The sequence below is a fragment of the Castor canadensis genome, chromosome 11, assembly GCF_047511655.1.
Source record: "Castor canadensis chromosome 11, mCasCan1.hap1v2, whole genome shotgun sequence".
Lineage (NCBI taxonomy): Eukaryota > Metazoa > Chordata > Mammalia > Rodentia > Castoridae > Castor > Castor canadensis.
Genome location: NC_133396.1, coordinates 43510447 through 43536883, shown reverse-complemented (window position 1 = coordinate 43536883; position 26437 = coordinate 43510447). Strand labels below are relative to the sequence as shown.

The 26437-nt window shown below is 36.5% G+C and overlaps 1 protein-coding gene across 1 annotated transcript in view; it reads right to left on the bottom strand.

The window, feature by feature from the left end:
- Nlk (nemo like kinase) overlaps positions 1-26437 on the bottom strand; it is a 145055-nt gene that overhangs the window by 32080 nt on the left and 86538 nt on the right. Inside the window, exons 4-5 of the mRNA XM_020182508.2 lie at positions 2060-2166; positions 449-534 (exon numbers count right to left, since the gene is read on the bottom strand). Coding sequence (XP_020038097.1) covers positions 449-534; positions 2060-2166 — 193 coding nt within the window. The remainder of the gene's footprint in view (positions 1-448; positions 535-2059; positions 2167-26437) is intronic.

Here is a 26437-nt window from a genome sequence, read left to right as displayed (position 1 = left end):
CAGGCCTAAGTCACTTGCCTGGTTAGTACTTTCACTTTCAAATATGTTTCTGCTTCCCACTTTGCTCCCTCAACAGCATACTGAAATGCCAAGCTGGGCAAAAATGTAGACACTTCCTAAAAGCCATACTTCATTCTCATATAAACAGAAGCTAACTAGTCTAATATTTCTGATAAAACTTTAATAAGGGAACAATCTGAAAAGATGTCAGGTTCTCTATTCTTTGTAGTGACATTGTAATTCTATACAGTGTCTCCAAAATAGACAAAATATCATGTAGAAAACATGAGCTAGGACTACAATTTACTGTGGTCATGACTAGTGATATTGCTAGAGAAAACTCCAGTCTTTATTTTTTGGTAAAATAGTGAAAATAAATTGTTTCCAAGCCTATGTTGAGCCTGACAATCTGATTTTCCTCAGACCTTTAAATAAAGTGAAAAACTACCTTTAGAACACAGTTGCTGTTCACAAGGAGATTCCCTGGTTTAATGTCTCGATGTAAAATGCCAGCTGAATGGAGATATTTCAAACCTGAAATAACAAACAGATTTAATTGCACATATTTAATTCCTTTTACTTCACCAATAATTTGGTGAAAACCTAAGAGGGTAATATAGTAGATATTTCAAATTGTTCCTTAAATAACTGCATAATGACTATTACCAAAAGCCTGGTGTAGTCCCCTTCAAAAACTAGGAAGGCTATAATTTTGCTACATTAAAATAAAATGTCATGAGAGGTTTGCACATATCAGAAACAATGTCTATAATTCAAAAGATTACATAGTTTAAGCACAGATAAGCTTCTTAGGCACTGACCATACCAGTATCCTTGAACTCATTGTGGCTGCTTGAATTTTGCTATTGATATGCTCAATCTGTGACTGAACTGCTCCAATAAAAAAAGTTTCCATTAACCAACAGGGGAGCCTTTCCCAGGGCAGAGTTTTCACTGATATGACAAAATTCTGGAACTTGTCCAGGTTTTGTCAGTAGTATTCTCCACCACTGAGAATCAAGAGGGTAGTTAGTCACTTTTTAAATATTTTTGACATCTTAAACGATTGTCCTTTAGCACTAAAAGTCACAGCTTCAAGATTGAGTCTTTTTTGAATAAAATGTAGCAAACCATATTTATCACAAGTGTTGTGTCACTAATCTTGCTTATTTCCCCCTACCACAGAATATTAGTAAATTTATTGGAGGTGAGCTTTCTAGTTTTACTATTGCTTATATGTTTTAATCCTTTTGGCAAATGCTTTTCAATTCTGTAAATAATTCCTTCATTTATGAATTCTGTGAGAAAATGTATTTTACCAGATAGGAAAGCTGTTTCAAGCTTTAAATAATTCTCCATTTGTAGATTCTGAAGGACACACCTAATGACCAGAAGAGGCATCAATCATGATAGCCCAAATCTTTCTCAGTGAAGTCCAAGCTCTTTATGTGTCAGTCTGGAGTTTTCAGCTGGCTGCTTCTATTGGTCCCCATCCATTTGGCTTCAAGAGCCAGTCTGTTCCGATGTGACGCAGCTATACCAGCCAGTACTCTGACAAGCCCATTTAGTGTTGGCTAGCAGGATGGATGTTATCCATAGGGGACAGACTTATTTTTAATTTAGTCACCTGATGCCACATACTCTGTTAAGAACTATACCGCTGCAGCACTCTGTCAAGAACTAAATGCTATTTTCTGGATTTATGACAAACATTCTACTTATTTACCTTCCTATATTAATCTACTCAACTGCTTAATGAATTGCACAGGGCCTTCTCTTACATCATGAAAATAACAACTATTTGGTCACCTTATTGGCTGGAGATACAGCTCAGTAGTAGAGTACTTGCCTAACATGTACAAGGCTCTGGATTCAATCTCCAGAAACACATGCACACACACAAAACCTCTTATTTAATATGCAATACAAATAGTAATGAAATATATTTCATTACTATTAGATAAGAAAAAGCCTTGGAAGATCAGATTAAAGTTCAAATGAAAAGCAAACAACTTCACATATACCATGACATTGCCTTTTTCATAAAGAAAAATCTTACCTCGCAAAATCTGATAAAGAAAAACTTTGACATGATCTGAGCTGAGTGGTTGAGGAGAGACGATAATTTTATGTAGGTCACTCTGCATCAATTCTGTGACAACATATCTTGAGGTTTTAAGTTAAGGAGAGTTCAGAGAATTCAGCCCCCCCAGACCCCTCAAAGTAGTTATCATATCTAAGGAAATCTTCCATTCTCAAAGCTGGAAAAGTTTAAGGAAATAAAGCTTCTAGAAGGCATGATAGAAGTGAGAATTCCAGCCTTCACAAGATTAAACATGGCCAAAATTAAAAGAATTTACTTGCTTAAAAGCAGAAGCAAACAACCAAATGATTTTCTTATAATTAGCATTAACCAAAGGCAAGCATTTTAAATAACAGCCATACCAGGAAAAGTGTGAACAACAATCTCAAGGTCTACTCAGATATGTAACAAAAGGGGTCTGGTGATCCCATCCTAGGTCACCAGGAAAAAAGATCAGAACCCATCTTATCAACTATGACAAGTTATTTATAAAGTATGATACTCTCAAAACCTGTAAAATGGCTGGTTCAAATCCAAGTCTCTTCACAATATGAATTTAATTCTTTTATTATTTAACTCTGTATTAGTTTATAAAACCCTCTTCCCATGCTTTATACTCAGTTGCATTCTCAGGGTTTTGTTCAATCAACACATGGCAGACGATCAAAGGCTAGAGACTTGGGAAGCCTTGAGATGTGGAATTCAGAATTCTTGCAATGCACATGAATGTTACAGACATTGAGGAATCATCTTTTGCTATCTTTTATTTACTTATTGGTACTGGGGTTTGAACTCAGAGCCTACAACTTGAGATACTCCATCAGCCCTTTTTTTGTGATTTTTTTTTCAAGATGGGGTCTCTTAAACTATTTGCTCGGGCTGGCTTTGAACCTTGATCCTCTTGATCTCTGCTTCCTGAGTAGCTATGATTACAGGCATGAGCCACAGGTCCCTGGCATCTTTTGCTATTATCTACAATACAACAGATTCATGTCTTACCCTGCCTATAGTTCAAAATTTTATTTGGATGAATTTTATAATTTAACTATAATCTTTCTTAAACTAATTCCCAATTTCAAGTTTTTAGCAGAGTTGAGTTAGCAAAGGGAGAAGAATTAGTGATAGCATTTGACACCAGAGTCAAAAATTCCCTCATCCTTGAGACCTTTTTTCCAAATGTCGTTAGGATACCAAACTTCTCTTTCTCTGGTTGATTTTTCCATCACTGACCAATTTCTCTAAGTCTTCTTTCCTCTCTACCCACTTGTTGTTGAGATGCCTCAGGGATTGGTCCTTAGACTTCTTCTCTATCTATACTCACTCTCCTGGGTATTCAGATGCAATCCAATTCTTTTAAATAATGTCCAGGATGAAGTTCACACTACTAACCAGAAACCCTGAAGCCATCCTGATCTCTCTCCCCCCACCACCCATGAGAAAATCCTGTTGGTTTTAACCTTCAAATTTTATCTATGATTTAGCTCACTTCTTATCATGTCTACTGTTATCACTCTGGCCCAGATTTCTAAAATACAGCAGTCAGAATTTCTTTACTGTTTTACTTTTGTTTTGCCTATTAATTGACATTTAGTTCATCATATAAAAAACATAATGTTTAAGGTTTGTACTCTTAAATTTTTTTTTTCTTTGGTGGAACTGGGGTTTGAACTCAGGGCTTCGCACATGTGAAACAAGGTGCTCTACTGTTTGAACCACACCTCGAACCCCTTAAATATTTTAATCTTAGGTTTTATCATCCAGGTTCTACCCAAAGAAATATATTTTGCCTCATAATGAAAGTGAGAAAATGCAATTTGGGATGCAGAATTTTCAGTGACATGTTAGAATTAGTGTATACAATGAAATAAAATTATGGTATTATCAGAGTTACAATTAGCTTTTCTTAATGGTTTTTAATCCAACTTTTTCTTATAAGAATTTTTAAATATACAAAAATTTTGAAAGAATTAAATGGTGACCACCTATATACACACTCACCACCCAGATTCTATATTTAACATTTTGCAGGATTTGTTCTATCTCACATCTATGCATTGGTCTTTCCATTCATTAATTATCCATGTTTTGGGAGGCATTTCACAGAATGATCCTTTAGGATGAAGGCCAAATTGAGTTACTCTCTGCCAAAGTTTTCTATTTCATTTTCAGTGAAAGCTAGTCTTTCAAATGGCCTTGTAGGGTCATAAATGATCTTGCCTTCTTCTTTGTCTGACATCTTCTTCTATCACATTGCTCCTGACTATTCTTGGGTCAAGCTAGACACACCCCTAACCACAGGCCTTTGCTCTAACTGCTTCCTCTGCACGAACTGTACTTCCAACATCTACTTACCTAACTCTTTCACCTCCTTTGCATTTTTGCTCAAATCATCTTTCAAATGCTGCCTACTTTGAGCAATCTAATACTGTATCCTGCACAACTACACCTTTTCTTTTTCTTAGTACTTTCATCCTATATCTATATAATTTACTTATTATGTTTATTGTTTGTCTATATCCTCAACCCTGCTCCACAAAAGGCAAGAGCTTCATCTGTTTTCTTCACAATGTAGCCCAAACTCTCAGAACTCTGCTTGCACTGAGTAAACTTCTAAAAAGACCTGTTAAATTAACTGATATATACTGAGCAACTACTAGGCATCAGGCACTATAAATATATTTTCATGGGAGCCTTACGACATAGGTCGTGGTATCTCCAATTTACAGATGAGGAAACTGAGGCCAACAGAAAGCAAATAACCTGCCTAATGTTACATAGTAGTGAAGCTTAGATTTGGCTATATCTAAAATTACTTCTATGGGTCTCTAAAATTTTGGGCTAATCTTTTGTTTTCTGAATAACATTTTTAAAAAACTGTAATAAAATAAACTAAGTGTTCATTATGTTATTTATAGAAGAATTATTATAGCTAGTAAATACAAAAGCAATGATACAATTGGGGGGGGGGAAATCACAATTTTGTTATCTTTGTGAAATCATGGATTCAGTGAGGCACCATCTATAGTTAGTAAAGCCACCTAAAAAAGATGAAGAGTCTGACATCATCTTGTCCACCACTTAATTTTAGCGTCACTTAATGTAAGACATATCCTTGTGATATGCGCAACACTACCTACAAAGTATCCATGCCTAGAAAAATCTAATTTGAATATAACTAGTCTTCTAGCTCTAATTACCGGCATTAGAAAAATGGAGAATTAAGAAAACAAAATACCATGAAGAAGCAACCAGACATACATATGATATGTAAATATGTGTGTGTGTGTGTGTGTGTGTGTGTGTGTGTGTGTGTGTGTGTATTTGGCAGTACTGGGGTTTAAACTCAGGGCCTCATGCTTGCTAGGCAGGCACTATACCACTTAAGCCACTCCTCCAGCCCCAAACAGACAATATTGATCAGTCTTCAGGAAACATTTCTCCAACAAATCAGTGATACCCCTAAAGTGATGAGGGGAAGGGAAGCCAAGCAGGAATGAAGAATGTTTGAGACAGAGACTCCAGAGCAAATACAAACATGTGGCCTTCAAAATATTTTTATTTTTGTGGCACTTGGAATTGAACTTAGGGCCTTATCTGCTCTACCACTTGAACTACTTCACCAGCCTGGTACTGGAGTTTGAACTCAGGGCTTCGCATTTGCTAGGCAGGTACTCCACTGCTTGAGCCAAGCTTCCAACCCATATATATATACAAAATAAGGCTGGGGATGTAGCTCTGTGGTAGAGTGTTTGTCTAGCATGTACAAGAAACTGGGTTTGATCTCCAGCACTGCAAAAAAACAAAAAACAAAACAAAAGTAAGGTTATTCTGTCATTAAATGGTCTAATAAGGCAAGATTTTATGAATATAAAATTCTAATGTATAGATGTGATTCATTTAACTAATCCATCACTGTTGAAAATCTTGTTTTCACATTTTTAAAAACTATTTTAAATAACATTTTGGACTAAGGTAAAAAAGAGACTAATGAAGGGGATGAACCAACTTGGGGTATGGTATGAAACTCCCTGAATAACCGTCATAAACAAGCAAAAAAAAAATTTTTTTTTCAAATGAAGGATAGAAAGGTAAAACAAGTCCTGCCCAGGGATTAGTATCAGTGTGTGTGTGGGGGGGGGGGGGCGGGGAGAAGGCATAAAGAAAAGGTGAAGGAGGGTGAATATGGGAGAAAATACTATGTATAAAAATGGGAGAAGTACATGTATAAAAATGGAACAATGAGACCTACTGAAATTGTTCTAACAAGTGGGGGAGAGAGATAAAGGAGAAAGAGAGGGAGAATCTAAGATATATTGTAAGCACTTTTATAAATGTCACAATGTACCCCTAGAACAATTAAAATATGCTAATAAAACTGAAAAAAAAACCCTGAGATAAAATGTACATATTACACATATGTATCTTTATATGAATCTGATTATTTCCTAATGATTGATTCCTCGAAGAGGAATCATAGTGGGAGTGCCAAGAGGTTTATGTTACTGCTTTATGAGGGTACCACAATTATGGGTAGATCCTTTCTTCTGGGTTAAATCTATTTCTCCAGAAAAGAGCTCTCTAATGTTGTCTTAGAACATACAGGCCAGGCTGCCAGGGTTCTGTGTGAGTGGGTCTAGGAGCCAGAGATATCATAGTTCAGCATGCTGACTCCAGAGAATAAACATTTAGTCTTCTGTAGGGTAGGAGGCATCTTTTTTCTTATACAGGCTTGTAACCAATCCTGTTTAGATCCACATGTATCCCTACTTTCTGCAATACTTGATGCCTCTAATTCCTGAGCATTTTTTATGCTCTGAAGCAAGAATCAACCTGTTTTTGGGTTCTCATTCTTGCCAACTTAGATTTCTGCCTCTAGTCTGAGTTTTTAACTCTTTACTGATATGTTAGAAGGACCACAGGAAGGAACTGTAGTAAATAAATATGGTTTACTAACTGTGTTTTCAGGTTGAAAACCATTTACACATTTATTGGCCACATGTGTAGGTGTGCATGAGACAGAAGAAGAGAAAAAGTGACAGTGAGGGGCAAATAATGCCCTTTGCTCAATTTTCTACTGGGGTGTAATTTCTACTTGTAAGGTTGCTTCCCATAGTAGAGATATTAACCTTCTTGTATATATTAAATTTTTCCCTACTGGGCAATTTTTTAAATTTTGTTTTAAACCGCTAGGAAATTTTTTCTTTTCTTTCTTTAATTTTTTGAGTCCGGGCTCACTACAGAGCCTAGGCTGGCCTGGAACTCTTGATCCTCCTACCTCAGCCTCTCAAGTGCTGGGATTATAGATATTTCTCAGTTTCAATATTCTTGAATTATATTCATTCCAGAAATCTCAAGAGACAAAAGCAAAGGGGCATTACAAAGAAAAAAAGCCAAAATAACAAAAACAGAAAAACCTCATAACTGCCTTTACTGTATTAAGTGCTGTTCCTCTGGTGTGAATGCTGGTGTCCTCTATAAAATTCATATATTGGAATCCTACCCCCAAAGATGAGAGTTATTAGGAGACAAGCCTTTGGGAGGTGATTAGGTCATGAGGGCAGAACACTCACGAATGGGATTAGTGCCTCTATAGAAGAGGCCCAAGGGAGCTTGTTAGTTCCTTTCACTATTTTAGGTTGTACTGAATGACTACACAAATCAGGAACCAGACACCAAGTTTGCCAGGATCTTAATTTTGGACTTCTTAGCTTCCAGAACTCTGAGAAATAAATTTCTATTGTTTATAAGCTACTCAATTTATGGCATTTTCTTATAACAGCCAAAATGGAATAAGATAGCAGTCAACTTAGGTTTTATTTAGGAAAGAAAAAGTCTTAAAGAAAGGGAGCATGAAGTACCTAGCTATACAGGATGTCAGTCATGTCTGCTGAGTTCATTGACAGTGTTTTGCACTTGCCAGCACAGGAAAATTCTTGCATGGATGTGAAGTGCAGGTTATATTCTATTCTGCCTCACATATCTACAAAACTGGCAGCCAGGTTATGATGATAGAATCTTTAGCACGAGTAGTGATAGTTGGTATGCATGTAAGCAGCAAAGAGAAAATATCATGATATTCAAGTTATTAGGTTGAATTCATAGTGTTGGCACTTAGAAAATTTTGGCATGACTTTTAAAAGGAACAAACTGATACAAAAGCCAAAAAACAGAGAATAGGTATGAAATGTCGTATGTTTTCTTCTAACGGTCTCTAGATTTTTAAGGAAGGGAAATATTGTCTGGCTGGAATGAGTACTGCTCTAACCAGGTATTTTATAACTAATTACTTGTTTCAGAAAAAAGTTATGTATTTCATTTAGCATTATAAAACATATCAGGTAAAGATAATGTTCACCTTAGACCTAATGGATTTGAACTAAATGGACTATTTTTTAGCCAACAACAATCTCACATGTATCAACCTAACACAAAGCATAGCATGAACAGGTATCAAACAATTGGAAAGTGAGGCTTTCAAAATCAACATAGAACATGATTTCAAATAAGTCAATTCCTCCAATGCTAAGTCCACATACACATGTGTACAATTTCTCATAAAATATAAGTCAAGAAGTAAATCACTATGCCATTGTCTCAAGGATTCGTGAAACTTGAAAAACGTTTCATTCAACATTTTATTAAAATAGTTACAAAAGGAAAATTTAAAAGAATGCTACTTTCATATCTCTTCTTGAGAAGATGACAGGCTGGCTTTAAAAACAAGGGTAGATTAATAATAAACTCTACACCATAAAGTCTAGGGCAAAAACACATACAACTTCTGCCTACCTTTATCTTTCTGTTTACCTTTGTGCAGAAATGCTTCCATTTTAATTGCTTATAAACATAAAAGACTGAAAAAAATTAAATATAGGATTTTTTTAGCATGGTGATTAAAACAACCACTTTGCACAGAGTAAGGTTTATAGCACTTTAGTATAGCAAAGTGAATTTTAAAAGGAAAAACATTTTTTAAGCCATGAATGGAACAGTTTTTTCTTCACAGAAAACAATTTAACAATCAGGCCAACCTTTTAAAAATTTCTTTGGACATAATTCTTGATTTTGAAAGTTTAGCACTATCTCTGCAAAAACTTGGAGGCAACATGTAACAGAATGATACAGCTTCTGCTTTGCTCTAGAAGAAATACTCTGAAGTCTCAATCCTCAGTATAATGTCTCCCAGATGTCTCAACTAGTTGCCATGCCAACTAAAGCAGCTTAAATTAAATAAGGGCCTGAAAAGGCACCTGCATCACTCCAGGTCTGTTGCACATTAAATAAAGTTCTTTTGACAGGGACTCAGAGTTGCCATTAACTTGAGCAGCATCTATCTGATTATTGTTCCTGAGTAATTTAATGAGAGTCTCCATACAGGAGTAAAAATGGTGCTCTTTCCCTCTCCTGGTCCTTCTAAATAGGACAGCCTCTATAACAGCTGTTGTACCTACTGGATCAATGACCTTGCTGTGGTCTTTTAAAGTTATCACTGGGTGAAGCTGAAACAAAGAAACAAAGAAACAAAGTTAGGGCTTTCAGGAGAATATTAGCAGACTAACCATTTCCCCTATTAAAACTTGTCATTAAAAACACACTATGCATGGTATGTCGACTCGGTGACTGGAACAGCTCTTCTGTAAAATAAATTGCTGCTGATTGCAGCAATTAGTTAAGTAGCTCCATGAAATATGAATTTCAAAATGTACCGATTTGCTTCAGAAAAACAAATGATGCAAATGAACAATCACAAATGTTTGAGAAGGAGGCACAGCTTCAGGAGCCCAAAAGAAAGCAGTATCTCTGTGTTGCTTTAAAGAGTTAATTAAAAAAAAAAAAAGTTAACATTTCAAGCTTCTTTACTGTTTTCTTAAATATTAGGTACTGGAGAAAGTCATTTACTAGGAATACAAATTCAGGCTAGAGAGGTATTGTGATTTACTTAAGGTTACATTCCCAGTCAGTATAAAGCCAGGATTGGCTTACATTCTTGACTCCTAGCCTAGTGCTTTCTCCACCCCATCAAGCTGCTTCCCAGAGGAGCCTGCCTTTATAAATCTACTATTCCTATTCCTTAACTAAATATCATCAAAGGATGCAAATGACTTCGGAATAAAGGACAGTTGAATTCCATACTTTTAGTTACAGGCTTGGAAAAGAAAAGGAGAAAGTATGTTAACTTTATTTTAAAGCCATCATATGCCTCTTTACATGTCATTTAATCCTCATAATACGTAATATGTAACTATTCCTACATATGAGCTTAACAATGAGGCTGCTCAATACAGGGGCTGGAGGTGTGGCTCAAGTGGTAGACAGCCTGCCTAGCAAGCAAGTGCAAAATTCTGACTTCAAAAAAATGCTCAATACAGGACAACTTAGGTTGTAATGATCCTGAAATCTGATTCTTTGCCTTTCCACTGAAGGAATGTCAGGCTGGCAGGCCAAATAATGGCACCCCTCTTTTGAAATAAAGGCTAAAAAAATCATAGAATCAAGCTTTCTATTTCACTCTTTGCCATTGTCTCTTTTCACCTTCTGAGTATTCACTTCCTTCAAATCTTGTTCCTTTTACCCTTTAGTCAAATTATAAAATTAAAACTGACAGCTGAAGACACATTTTCTCTGCATCTGTGTATCTTGTATAGTTACTTAAAAACCTTCTCAAATAGCTTCACATTTCCTACCACTTTTTTTAAATGGATGAGAAACTAAAAATTAGCATATAAATGTGTATATAAAAGGGACAAAGGATTTTAGGGTTATTTTGTTTTGAAACAGAATTTCACTATGTAACCCAAGTTAGACATGGAACTCATGATTCTTCTGCCTCAGCCTCTCAAGTGCTGGGATTATAGATGTGTACCCCACACATGGCACTTTCGGTGATTTGTTTTTTAGTGTAGTAGGGTAGATGGGTGGGCTAGTGGCCTTTGACAGGGAAATGGGGTGAAGAAATCTGAATCGGAGATTGCTGGAAATATAGGACAGGCATTTGATGAGAGATCAAAGTTAAATTTATAACTTTGGAAATCAATATGGTAAAAAAAAATTGCTACCTTTACTTTCTATTAAAAGAAATCTGCCACAGATAGGGTGTTAACTTTCCTTTTGATTATAATCTTGTTTTTCTTTGCAAAAAAGACATTTTTCTTCCTTTATTTAAAAAATATGAATGTTAAAATACATTGCTAAAATATTATTAATGTTTTACAAGCACATGAAACATCAAGAGTATAAACTCAACCTTGATGACATGGCATCCTTTAGAATAATGCATACCAGTGCCAACGACTGAACTCTTAATGCACAGTACCCAAATGTAAGCAAGACATCCTGATAGATGGCTATGAAGGCTGCTCATGAAGAAAATGTTTGTGGAGGACAGAATTAAAGGCACAAAAAGCAAGAAATAAGGAACCTTCTGAAGATCAAGGAAATGAAGTGAGAACAGAAAAGTAAAAGAAAAGACAGGATATTTAGAATTAGAAACAGGTTTGTATAATTTTCTCTGATGCAAAAAAGATTATGGGCAAGAAGATTAAGAAGCTAATTTAAAGCCTAGAAGCTAACCACACTAAATGTTAAGCCTCCCCTGACCTCTTGCTCCAATTAAAACAAATCATAACTATGATCAATATTTGCTTAACCCACCTCTGTGATGTGGCATCTATTTTAGGAAGTAATTTAAGAATGCAGGATAATCAACCTCATGCCAAAAATCTTGACTACGCCAACTGTCAAAGATAATTCTGCAGAAAAAGCTACACGATCACCACAGAACAAATGCTGACATCAAATTCCGACCTTCAATTATGAATAACATGATTGTGTACTTTGCTGTATTTAGGAAGTCGTGATTACTCAAGCAATCTCAGAGGCCGCAGGACCGATGCCAACAGCATCTTTGTTTAACCAAAATCATTAGCATCAATAAATACTGACTGGGTATACAAAGCATGCTAACTCAATGACAAGACAGAGAAAAAAGACGAATTCGAGACAACAGTCAAAGGGTTAGAAAAAGACTGGCATTGATGTATAAAAATCAAGCAGCCAAGACAAGAAGGGAGCAAAAAGATTTTAATGTACAAGGACACAGAAGCTTGACTGGAAAAGAAAAATTGCTGGTGTTCATTTGAAAGTTTCTATGTGCCAGGCATCCAGCTTTAAATTTATTTTGCTTAACTACTCTAGAAGTACGTCCTATTTTCACCCTATTATACGAAAGAGCAAATCTGTTTAGAAAGGTAAAAGTAGTAGCCAAAAGTCACCACTAATATGCAATAGAGGTAGTGCTAGATTTAGCCCTTGTTCTTAATCAGTACTCTGTCTTTCAAAGGTGAAGTAAAGCTCAGAAATATAAAACCACAGGAAAAGCTAAGAACAAAATGATTGTATTTCAGAAGGAAGAATGGTTGGAAACAGTATTATTCTTATTATTTTGGTGTTAGTGGAGTTTGAACTCAGCACTTCACACTTGCTAGGCAGGCACTCTACCACTTCAGCCACACCTCTAGCTAGCCCTGGAAACTGATTTCTTTTTTTTTTTTTTGGGGTGGGGGGAATAGGGTTTGAACTCAGGACCTCACACTTGCTAGGAAGGTGCTCTACCACTTGAGCCACTCTGCCAGGTGTTTTTAAAATGAGAAATTAAATGGATTTAACAGTGAGAGACAGTGTGATGAAGAATCAAAATGACAAGGGTTACCATCTTGGCTCTGCCACTTACTAGCCTGATATTAGGAAAGTTAAATAACTTCTCTGAGTCTGTTTCTACATTTACAAAATAAGCACAATGACTACTACACTGGACTATTGCCAAGATTTAGATGTTTGTGCTTGGCACAAAGTGGAGAGGGATTAGGTGGTAGTTATCGTTGCTACAGAAAAAGGATACAGAGTTTATCAAACATCAATATTCCAAGTGATGTGTCAAATGTCCTATACACATCAATTTGTTACTTCCTGCAGCAGCCTTGTGAGGAGGACTACTTATTTCCATTGTCACCAAGAAAACTAAGGGTTAGGGAGGAATACCAAGTAACTTTTTCAAGGTAAAAGCTAATAAGTAGGAGGGGAAAGGAAATCAAAGATTTGAACTCAGGACTGCCTGGAATCAAAGTCCATTGACCTTTGCCAAAATGTATGACTGTTCTCTTATTTCTTCCAACATTCTCCCTGCCAGGGGAAGAGAGAGAACAAGATAATATAAGTAAAAAATAAACTGACAACCACTTTAAAAACCAATGTGATCTGAAAAGACCAGGCAATCTGAAAATAAAGCAGCCCAGAAGAGTACAATTATATTCACTTCTCATTAACACAGTGTCACGGGGTTCTTTGGCACTAGAAAACATTATGTCCATGACAGTCACATTGCTTCAGCATTCACTCATATGAGGACAAAACACCTTTTCTTAGACCATGAAAAGTTATCTATAGGACATACTATTTTTGAGAAGTATCTAGATGGTTGGTTTTGTACAGACTGGAAATTCCAGGAACAATTAGAAGTTCTAAACTCTGTGAAACCTCGGAGAATTTCCACGCAGGAACTCCTGGTTTCTATAAAGAGCTTCCAAGAACCTGAAGGGTTTCTTAGTTTTGAGCTCAGCGTGGTAAAATTAGCTATCAGATTAGAATCCTATAACTTATTGATATTCTATACATTTAAAAAAACCCACATAGAACAACAAACACACAAGCCTGAAGCCGGGTGCTGGTAGCTCACACCTGTAATCTATTTGGGAAGTTGATATGGGAAGGACTGAGGTTCCAGGACAGCTCCAACAAAAAAAGTTTAAGGGACCCCATCTCAAGGGAGAAAAGCTGGGCATGGCAGTGCACACCTGTCATCCCAGTGAAGGCAGAGAGCATAAAATATCAAGGTCCAAGCCGGCTTGGGCAAAAAGCAGCACCCTATCTCCAAAATAACCAGAGCAAAAAGGACTACAGGCATGGCACAAATGGTAGGCTGCCTACCTAGCAAGCATGAAGCCCTGAGTTCAAACTCCAGTACTGTCCAAAACAAAAACACCCCAAAACTTTGCTTACAAATGCAAACCATATTTCCTTTGAAAAAATGCCACTTCAACCTGACCCTATTTTCTACCATCTGGTTCTCTTGCCACCTCTAAGTGATGTATCAGTAAGACGAAAAGGACTACCCATTAAATGTGTAATTATTAAACCTTTTGCCAAATGTGTAATTCAGTGTTCTTGATTAATGTTTAATAATGACATGCAGAGTATGCATAATACAGAAACAAATTGAACTCTGGCTAAAATACAGATTTGTGCTATCGTGTGATAGGTCTATTAAGTTTCCTGAGTTACTGCTCTCAAATTGAGTTGATAGCAGCAGACTCAGCTGGTCTGTGAAGTGGTTAAAAGCCCCACTGATTCCCTATATCCTCCAATTAAGGCAAGTCTGATATATTTATAGTGGCTTCTGAAGCTTCTAGGTCTCCATGTAACACATGCGTCCTCCTATCTAGCTACCTTGAAAAATAAAGTCAGAACAGTAGGATATGACAGAAAAGATCAAATAAATAGTTCCACGCGCTTTCTTAAACCTCCACACCTAAATTAACCATGTCAAGGGGATAATAATCAGAAGGTTAAGCAGTTCAGGAGGTTCTGCAGTTTTTCTGAAGCTCAGATTAGGTGTGGCTTTGTAGTTATTCAACATTTCCCTTTAGTAGATGAGAGACCTGACAGCAGCATTTCATTCCCACTGGCTGGGAAGTTTTGGGGAGAGATTTTAATAGAGAAGTGAAAAGACTAAAGTCAAGCTTTAGTTGTTTTTTTTTTTTTTTTTTTTTTTGGCTTCTCACCTGGGATGCAGGTGTTTCAAAGAGCTGGTGTGAATAAGTTGCTCCAACCTAGTACCTCTCTTTAAAGCAGAAGGGAAAAAAATCCAACTGAGTTGGAACTTTATACATTTTTTTTTTAAACCACCTAGGATTTGCAATGTACTAAAGCCTAGGTAATCTTTATGCAGACAGGAAGGGTTTTCAAAGGAACTTAAGGAGATGTGACAACTATCATGGGGCATAGGAAGGAAAGTGGCTCTTGCAATTCAGGCTGAAGGGGGAAATTATGCCTTAAGTTTCCACTTAATAAGAAAGGCTTGGTAAAGGCAATGGAAAAAAGCAGTAAGAAAGGGAAAATGTAGATGTGGTCTGGATGGAAGGCTTGGGGAGGGGGTGGTTAGCATTATACATTAAATGTATCTTCTGGGAAGAAGAGGATAAGGCAAGAGAATATGAGGTACGAAGTTAACTACACATTCCAAATTAACAGTATCTTTTTAAAAAAATTCCCCTCTACACACAGGTTAGTACTGATAAGCCTTTATGAAAGCATTTGTTTATGATAAGTGCTCATCAATGACATCTGCTGCTCATGGGCTTGCCACACTTTGCATTAGCAGGCTCACAAGAATTCCTGTTTTTCTTAAGCTTTACCAACTTCTACTCCTCTATAAGGCCTTCCCTTACTACTTTAATAGCATTGACTACTAAGTGCTAACCACTGTTCTAAATGCTCTATCTACCTACCCATCTAATTTTGATCCTCACAGTAATTATGAGGCAGGAATCATTATTATTCTTCTAATTTTATTAATGAGGAAATTGGGGCATAGAGAGGTGAAGAAACTTGCCCAAGATCACACAGGTAGTTAAGAGGCAAAGCTGGGATTCAAACATAGGTGATCTAATTCAGGGCTCTATGGCCTTTATCACTACAATATATTTTCTATTACCTCAAGCTAGCAGAATGCTGGCTAGGTTGGGCCCTAAATCAATCATAAGGATTTTGAAATAAACACAGGATGAAATCTTCCTATTTGAAAATATGATAGTATGTCACCAAACTCAAGACTTCTGCTATCAGGCAACAGAACTAAGGGATGATGAGAGAGGGCAGACAGAACATACAAGGGTATTAATTTCAAGACCACTATTAGTCATGCTCCGATACCAAAAACATCGATTGGAGAAGCCACCAAGGCTCTTTAGGCAGAAGAAAAGGAGTCACATGGCTGGTCAATTTCTTAATATAATGCCTTGGGAATATGGGTTGCAGGACAATTTTACAGATTCCCATGTTCAGGCCTGCCAATCCAACTCTCAAGACAAAAAAGAAAGAATAAAACAGATTGATTAAACAGCATTTAGAAAATCAAAACTGGGAAGTTTAAACACCTTAATAACAGAGAGCTTATTGTTGTGGGCAGCTCAAGTTGTGCATATGTGTGAAAAGTTGTGATACTGTCTTATGTAAAAAAAATTACCTGCCAGTTTCAGAATCTCTACCTAGAGTTCAGAATTAGAGTAGGATGGCTTGCCTGCTCAAGTAAACTGAAGAATATGTTTAATGTTGTATATACAATGAGTTATTAACATCGTATGAAAAACAATGCCAAACTGAAAGCTTTCATAGAACAAAGTAAGTGCATTTAACTGATTTAACTGGGAGAAGGAAATGGAGAACCTATTTTATCAACTTATTTTCTATAAAATGAATATGAACAGAAAGTTTTGGAAACCCAGTTTTGATTCCTAAACACCCTTTACTGATTTCAGATTATTTTTCCATTTCATATTGAACAGAAATGAACACAAGGTTATAAAAAATATCTTACAACATTACATATATATCAAGTAGGCCCCATATTGGTCAGCAATTCTACAATCTTTTTTTTCTTTTTGACAAGAGTCTTCATCTTCATGTGATACATGTCAAAACAAATGAGAGTCAGGTGACTTCTAATAGACACAGTAAATCCGTGGTTATCTGCATACTGAAGTTTATTAAACCCTCAAGCCAAGATTCTAAGTTCAAGAATGACACTTAAGACATGCTTAAACCCACTTTAAGCACTAATTCTGAAATCCTGCCATTCCTGGTTGAAAGAAAATTCTACAACAATAAACATGTGAGGCTTACTAAAATCTCTTTCCTCACATTTATTTTCCTCTTAAATCAAGTCCACGGGGGAAAGAACTTTCAGTCTAGATCTCAGATCTGAAATGGCCTGATCTGAAGTAAAAGCAAAGGCTTTAAATAGTATGGACAAAAATAATCTGGCTTATGGACATTGTTGATTTCAAACAATGCTTTCCGCATGAAAGAAAAACAGCAATGTGTCAGAGAGAGAACTGTGTTCTCCTGTAACAAATGGTCATCATCTTCTTTTCCACTGCCTTTGCAATTGGAAAAAATCAGTGTATGCTTCAATTAGAATCACTGACCTTTTCTGGAGCATGCCTGGGTTTCTCTATAGAAATCAATGGGATAAAAGGTCACTTTGTTAAAATGTTTGAATACAACAATCTCGTTCCCAGGCAAAAGCAAATTCCTTTTCTTTCTAAAGCAACTAATGTGTTGTATACAATGCCAAAAATTAAAACCACCTCAATTACAGTTTAAAACTAACTAAAAAATTAATTGTCACTGGCAAAAGAAAAGCACCCTGAAAAGCTGTCATTCTACATAGTGTGTTACAACTGAGATTGTTGGATGAGTCTGTAACTAAGATTACAAACATAATGTAATAAAACAAGAAGAGCATCCTAGAGAAAATGTTATTTCAAACCTAAGCCCTCTTTGTCACAGAGTGCAGTGGAGAAAGCAAAAGCAAACTCTGTGTTTGTCAATTGTGATGATAGAGCCTGGTGATCACTAATCTTCCAAGGGATAACTCTTCATCATAACTCTGCAAGGGAAATGGGCATATATACAAATTCAGATATTAAGAGCTGGAATAGGGCTAGGGTGTGTGTGGCTCAAGTAGTAAAACGCTTGACTACCATGCCTGAGGTCTTGGGTTCAATCCCCAGTGTGGCGGGGGTGGGAGTGGGGTGAGGGTAGGGGGACAATCAAGGAATATAAGCCAAATTGACTGAATATAAAAAATTTGTATATGCTAATACAAGAGAAAAAAATGAAAGATGACCCCCCCTTACCTACATTAGGAATATTTTACCACTCCAAATTTTTTTATTCATGAAGAGAAAAATTCTTTACCTCTTTATCCATTTATAGAGCAAAGGATGTACATCAGTCCTACAGACTGCATCATACTTCTTACTCCCAAAATAGTATCAACACATTCTCCAAAAGACAAGGTCTCAAATGAGAACCACTAGTCCTTAATAGGTCCGAAAAATTTACTTCTACATCCACACAATTTAGTTTCAAATGTCATTCTGCCAATAAAACTTGAAAGCACTTCTTCCAGGCTGATTTACTGTGAAACTACATGAATGATGTCATTAAGTCAAGAGCAGATTACTATTAGTGGTGAAACACACACAGCAGCATTCTAAAAGGAGGGCAGGGGCAGGTCTTTCAACACACTGATCTACAGGTGCTTCTTATCCACCCAGTGCTACACCATCACTGGTGTAGCTCATTTCTGGTTCGAGATTTTTTTTTTGAGACAGGATCTTGGAATTTAGCTATATATAGGCTAGGCTGGCCTTGAACTAGTGATCTTCCTGCTTCAGCCTCCCAAGTGCTGGGATTACAGATGTACATCACCACACCCAGTGTAGTTAAGAGATTTTAATAAAGTTGTTGAAAGAAATATTTCTGAAGGGCAGAGAAGATTCAAAATATATGGAGAATAAAAGTCTACAAGAATCTAGGAGGGGGATATCAAAGAAGTCTACTTCTGAATGCTTTTTATGGCAGTTGGGAATAGGTGAAATAGAATGGTGATCGATTTAAAAAGATCTTCCTCCTCTGATCTGATACAGTGCTTTATCCTTTTTTTTTTTTTTTTTTTGTGGCACTGGGGCTTGAACTTAGGGCCCCACACTTGTTGGTAGGCATTCTTACCTCTTGAGCCACTTCGCCAGCCCAGTGCCTTATCCATTTGTTCACAGTATACACTATCTAAAATTTACAGAATATTCTTATGCACCTAACTGTGTCATTTGTTAGCACCATTTCACATTGTTAATCAGAATAGCTATGCAAAAAAAGACTGTAAGAACATATGAATAGGAATCAGCTTAAAATTTTGTGAAAAAGAATATACCTGAAAACAACAAAAATATACTTAATCCTACTAACTGTTCTTATATGGATTGATATGCAAAGGACTACTGAAATTGTTTTACTCTATGAAAATTGTAAGTTGCAGATATGTCCTCCTAGCTGTTTTTTGGGGGGTTGTTTTGGGAGGGGGGAGGAGGAGAGGCAAGAGAACAGGACAGTTTTTTTGGTAAGAAAATATGGCTAGTGTCTCTATTAGAAAACAGACTTCTCTGGCATTATAATTATTTGAAAACTTCATGAGCTCCTGAAGGGTAATGGCTATTATATTTCATACTATCTGCTGGTGCATCTTTGCTGAGAGTAGTTTTAAAGTTACAGCATAAAACAAACATCACGAAAACCATGTGGCATCATTTGCTTCTTCATTCACAACTGTCTGTGCACAATTATCAATGTCTCTCAGCCCCCAAAGTTAGGTCCTTGTTACAGTGTTTGGTTTATATATTTTTAAATTGATAATGTTGTACAGTCATCACTACTACCCATTTCTAGAGCTTTTTCTTTACTTAAGTTCTTCAAGTACACTTATGATTCTTACAATCATCACAAAAAAAAATCTTTCCCAGTGCCTATTAAGTAAAGAACAATTTCTTTAATTCAGTATTTAAGGCCTTCTATGAGTTGGCTTGAACTAGCTTAATTTCTCATTATTGTGTCTGCTAATCTCTGGTCAACTGGATGATTAACCATTCTCTAAAGCTGCTCCTGATATTTATTCCATCTGGAATATCCATCCTCTTCAATGCTGACTGTATAAATTCATTAAAGGATAGCTATCTGATCTGAAATGTCTTTTCCTCCACACAACACATCTTTTAAAAAATTGTTTGAAGTCATCTCTCCTTTTAAAAGTTTATATAACACCTGTCTACATTTTTTTGGGGGGGGCGGGGGGGTGTACTGGGGTTTGAACTCAGGGCTTCACACTTGCTAGGCAGGCACTCTATCACTTGAGCCACTCTGCCAATCCTTTTTTTTGTTTTGGGTATTTTCAAGATAGGGGCTCAAAAACTATGTGCCCAGGGCTGGCTTCCATCCTCCTGATCACTGCCTTTTGAGTAGCTAGGATTACAGGCATGAAGCACCAGCACCCACCTGTCTACAATCTTTTGGCACATTCTACCACATGTGATAGCTATTTCTTTACATCTTATCTTTCCCTCATAGACTATATTCTCCTTAGGAAAAAGAATTAAGAGGCAGCAGAGTGTTCCTGGCCCACTAGACCAGACAACAATGGGTTCAAATATCTTTTTTTTTTTTTTTGGTGGGACTGGGGTTTGAACTACTGGCTTTATGCTTGGAAAGTGGGTGCGATACTGCTTAAGCCATACCTCTGCTCCATTTTGCTCTGGTTATTTTGGACATGGGAGCAAAGTATTTTGGGGCTGACCTTGAACCGTGATTCTCCCCATCTCAATCTCCCATGTAGTTAGGATTATAGGCGTGAGCCACTGGCAACTAGTCAAATGTCATTTCTAAGTGACTTTGAACAAATTATTTGCCTTTCTTCATCTTACAATAGAGATATGAGTAAAGTACTTAGGACATATTAATGCCTAAATACTAAATTTTTTAAAAAGTTAAACAAATGAACAATTCATTTGTGTACCCACAGAAATTAGTACAGTGTCATACACATAGCAGTGTCAAGTATTTGGCTGAATGAATAAATGAGGCTGAACAGATACTGACAAAATGGGAGTTAAGTTAGGAATTTAGCTGTTCTCAATTGTTCTACTAACTTTTCCTTGGTTTTGTCATTCCCCACATTTTTGTCCTAGGTTTCAGAGGTAAAGAGCCAGGATTGGTGATAGTAAGCAAATGAAAGCTTGTTTTTGTTTTAAATCATAAAATGTTTTTCAAGCAATCCAAGCTTGGAAAACTGAAGTGAAAAAAGAGCAAAAATGGAAACCCCCTCTCCCCCAGTATTCTCAGGATACCTTGTTTTTTTTTTTTTTTAATCAGCATACTTTCCAACATATTATAGTTATCATCAATGTGATCATTAACTTGGAGGACAGAAGCCATTTTATTGGTTCATTTAACAAATACTTACTTTGTACCTACTGTATGTCAGATACTGTTCTAAGTGCTGGGAATATAATGTTGAACTGACAAAAAATTCTGGTTCTGGGAATGTGGGTGATGCTTACATTTATGGAATAAATCAGTAGGAAATGTTTACAATATGGGAATCTTTAAAACTCCCAGGATTTGGATTTCTGGCCCATGCTGATACTTGCTGTTGCAGAAAGCATACAATTACATATGCATGTATACATTTTTTGTTCTTAGTTCTTCATTGTCTCCTAAGATTCTCTGATGGTTATAGAGATGTTCCATAGCCATCAGAAATTCTAACTGACTGAAACTGACACCTAGGTGTCCTCGATATTTTTATGACAAGAAATTCCTGATTAAAAATTGACTTCGCTACCCAGACTTATCATCCAATAGCCAGGCATGGTGGTGCAGCCTTATAATTCTAGCACCTGGAAGCCTGAGACAGGAGGATCACAAGTTTAAGGCCAGCCTGTGCTATGTAGTGAGACGCTGACTCAAAAAACAAAATAAAACAACAACAATAAAAACAAACATATCATCCAAACAGGGGTACGTCTAAGACTGAAAGAAGTAACTTATTAATAATTATACCAGAACATCATTTAAAACCCAGGATTATTCCAACAAATTAGGATGAATGGTCCCATTAAATTTCTGATTTCCACCAAGTTTAGGATATAACTGCCTTTAGCACAGAAGACCTGACCACCCATATTCTATTCCATAAAATGCTAAATTATGTCTCAAGCTAAAAATAAACTTTTCCCAAAACATATCAAATTTTTATTTACAATCCAGTAAGCATCCAGTGCTCTGAGAGAAAGGACTGTTAATGTATATTGTATAGAATGTGGGATCCTGACTGAAGCAAAATACCATTTTTCAACCAGACAATTGTGCTGATACTCTTGTATATTTGATTACATCAAAATGCTCATAGAATTCAGATTTTCTAAAGTGATATTAGCTGTTCAACTAGATTTATGACACCTTCTGATTTAAAATGTTTGTCTATTAATAATTAAATATGCAAGGGCTGGAGGTGTGGCCCAAGTGGTAGAGCACCTGCTTAGCAAGTACAAGGTCCTGAGTTCAAATATCAGTACCACCAAGAAAAAAAAATGCAATGTAACACCACAATTTCTCTTATCTTAGAATAAGTATAATGATGTGGAAACTGTATAATGGAAGATTTTTCCCCTCACACAATTTAAGTAATATAAATCTGTATTTTTGACTCAATGTTCTGATCCCTTCAACTAAATATCAACCCAGCCATTAGATGTACAGCTATATACTCAGAACTTGCCTAAAACAACAGAGCCTCAAAACAGACCTCAAAAACAAGTGTTTTTGTTTTTCAGTACTGGGGCTTGAATTCAGGGCCTACACCTTAAGCCAATTCACCAGCCCTCTTTTTTATGATGGTTTTTTTAAAAATAGGGTCTCAAAAACTGCCTGGGCTGGCTTTGAAGCATGATCCTTCTGATCTCTGCCTCCTGAATAGCTAGGATTATAGGCATAAGCCACTGGCGCCAGGCTCAAAAACAGTTTTTTAAAAACATAATTCCAAGCCCAAGGCATGGTGGCTCACACCTATAACCCCAGCTACATGGGAGGATTACAATTTGAGGCTAGGCAAGGCAAAAAGCTAGAGAGACCCCATTTCAACCAATAACCTGGGCTTGGTGGCACATGCCTGTCATCTTAGCTAAATAGCAGTTGTAATAGAAGGATCAGAGCCCAGGGTGGCCTAGGCAAAAATGCTAGACCCTATTAAAAAATAACTAAAGCAAAAGGGGGGGAGGGTTTCAGTAGAATCCCTGCCTAGAAATCATGAGGTCCTGAGTTCAAATTCTACTGCCAGACAAAACAACAAAAACCACTAACAACAACCTTCCCAATAAACAAACAAACAAAACCAAAATATAATTCTATGATCATATACAGTGGTCCCTCAGTGTCTACAGGGGATTGGTTCTAGGACCCCTATCAGATACCAAAATTCATAAATGATTAAGTCCTTTATATAAAGCATGCTTTATACACAGCATGTGCATACAGCCTAGGCACAACCTCCAGTATATTTTAAAAAGCTTTTTTTTGCCGTTCTGGAGATTGAATCCAGGGCTTATGCACACTTGACTAATGCTCTAATTTCTGAGCTATATTCCCAGGCCCTCCTATATACTTTAAATCATCATGAGATTACTTAAAATACCTAACATACTACACATGCCATGTAAATACTTACTCAGTACTGGTTTTGTGTGTTTCAGTATAGATGTAATTTTCTTGAATATTTTCAAACTATGGATGGTTGGATTTTGGTTGTGGAACAAATGAATATGAAGGGCTAACTGTATTTAAAGCCTAAATATTATCCACTGTAAAACCCACAAAGACACAACAATCTTCAAAAAAACAAGAACAAAACCAAAAAAACAACCCATTGTCTAAACTTGTGTATAATAATGTGCTGACATGGACAAATAATGTATTACACTGAATTCATAAAGTAACTTCATATTACTATATATCTATATATTATATATAATAATATATAATAATATATTATACACATTAATCTTTAATACATTTGTGTGTTAAAGTCTTTTAGTTTTCAGAGAAAGAGAAACTGGGAAAATGTGAAAAAGTGTTTTTTGCTTTGGCTACAAAAAATTCATTTGTACTAGAAGCACAAAACACAGAAAATTTCTCATTCAGGATAGTAAAAGAATCAGCAAAGGTATACACTAGGCAGTTCTTGCATTTTTATTTATTAGTTGTTCTAAACACAAGTCTTTAGCACCCCGTATTCTAAGCTAAATCACTACTTCCTAAGAAGTCTTTATAATCCTGTGGCAGCTCCAGGTATAATTCCTTTTTATGTTAAAAGGTTCAAATTTTTCCAAATGACACCTTTACTGGAAAACACTTACCTTTCTTGTGCATGATCTTACATATACAGAAGAATTATAAGACAGAAAACATAAGAATATTGATGTTTGGGTTTAAAAGTATTTTCCATCTGTAGTCAGCTAAATTACTGAAAGAACAGCGTGTTATTTTTTAATTGGAAGCTTAAAAGTGAAATGATAAGACAAAATAAAATGTTTAAGTAAATGGTGTACTAGAGCATCCATGAGTATTTTGTGACAAAGGCTCTTTTCTTGAACATTCATGAACAATTCTGGGGAGATGAATTTCCAACCTGGTCCGGTTCACCCCTCCTTAGGAAACCTGGTGGTCCCCCGCTACCGGGAGGTCACCATATTGATGCCAAACTTAGTGCGGACACCCGATCGTCATAGCGCACTGCAGCCCAGAACTCCTGGACTCAAGCGATCCTCCTGCCTCAGCCTCCCAAGTAGCTAGGACTACAGGTGCGCGCCACCGCACCCGGCTGGGGAGATGAATTTCATAAAAACATTTTGCTTAATAAAATAGGCTGAAATTAATTACGAACAGCTACTAAACCAACTATGCTACTTGTGGTTTTAAAACCTAACTATGCTAACTTTTCTTCAATTCTGTAAATACTAGATACCATGATCAATTAAGGCTTTCTCAAATGCAATTAAATTATCATCAATAATTAGTGACTGAGAAGGAGTAAGAAACTCAGTACACAAAATTATGCTGGATATAAATATGAATTATTTATCTTATGCTATGAATTATAGCATAAGATAAAATCGATTTAATGAATTAGGTAAACAGTCAATGAAGACAACCTAATGTATTTGGCATTTATTTAATATACTCACATTTGCCAATTTTCTAAGTAAAAACATTCTACACCTACACCTATAGGTGTTCAGCAAGGATTAATTCAGCAGGTCTGAGTTGCAGAAAACCTGTATGTTCCAAAAGTCTTCAAGCCTGGTCTTTGGGAAACAAAGACCACTTTGTTTGAGCCACTGGAGTATCTGCCTGATAAAAGTTTCTTAGTATACTTGGGGATTTGATCTTATGTTAACAAGATGATTCATGGTGGACACCTGTTTTTGTTTACCTGGGGCTTTGAGTTATGCTGTATTCATATGACCTCTAGGGGGAAAAGGGGAAGGAAAACTGGAGTCTGAGGTCAGTCACACAGTTCTCCATGCCTATGTAATTGACTTCTAATATAATCTCTGAACACCAAGGCTTAGGTGAGCTTCCCTAGTTGGTAACACTTGCTCATACTGTTATGCATCACTGCTGGAAGAACTAAGTCCTGTCTGTACAACTGTACTAGAAAAAGGATAACTGCAACCTCATACTAGGTCCTATGAGTCTTTTTTTTTTTTGCTGATTTTAATCTGCACTTTCTTTTTTTTTTGCTGTAATAAACTGTAACCATGAGAATAACAACTTTTCTGAGTCCTCTGAATCATTCTAGTGAAACATCAAGTCTGAAGGTGGTCTTAGGAACTCCTGATACAATTTATAATATAGTAAAATTCATACTTAAAGGAGTACTTCTTGTAAGTTAAAGATTTGGTTTCAGCAAGTTCATTTCCAAAGAGGCAGAAACAGTATTACATACTGATAGGAGTGCTTTCAAGTATGTGGATTTTGTTCCCATGGCCATGTCTAGGATGGCACTTCTGCTGAATAAAACAAATGCCTGCTCCCACCAGCACCTTCCTTTCCTTCAATGAGGACCCAGGTAATTTTCATGAAGTCTATGAAATGGAATAATTAATGCTTTCTACTCATTGCTACTACTGAGCTATAGTTGAGGGAAAAAAGAACTTTCTCAATTCTTCTACTCTTAGACCCTTAGGTAGATTTTGTACATTTTTATTTTACTCTTTTTTTGAGTCAGGGTTTCCCTATGTAGCCCAGGCTGGGCTCAAACTGACAATCCTTGTGCCTCTACCTCCCAAGTGCTGAGAATACAGGTGTGCAACTGGCCCAATAAAGCATCAAGTACACAAAAATCACAAAAGAACACAAGTACACAAAAATTCCCTTCCTCCCTCCCTCTTTTCCTTCCTTCCTTTCTCCCTCCCTCTCTCTTTAAACAAAGATACTCTCTATCAGTCAGGAACTGGTCAAGGCACAGTCCTTTGTTTGCAATGTGCATGGCTGGGCCACCCCAAGACCACTGAGTTGTACTGCACAATAAGATTAATTTTATAAAGGATTCATGGATTGAAATATCACCAAGGATTATAGCATTTAAGAGTCTGGGTTTACCAGATCAAAACATCCCAGCTGGGT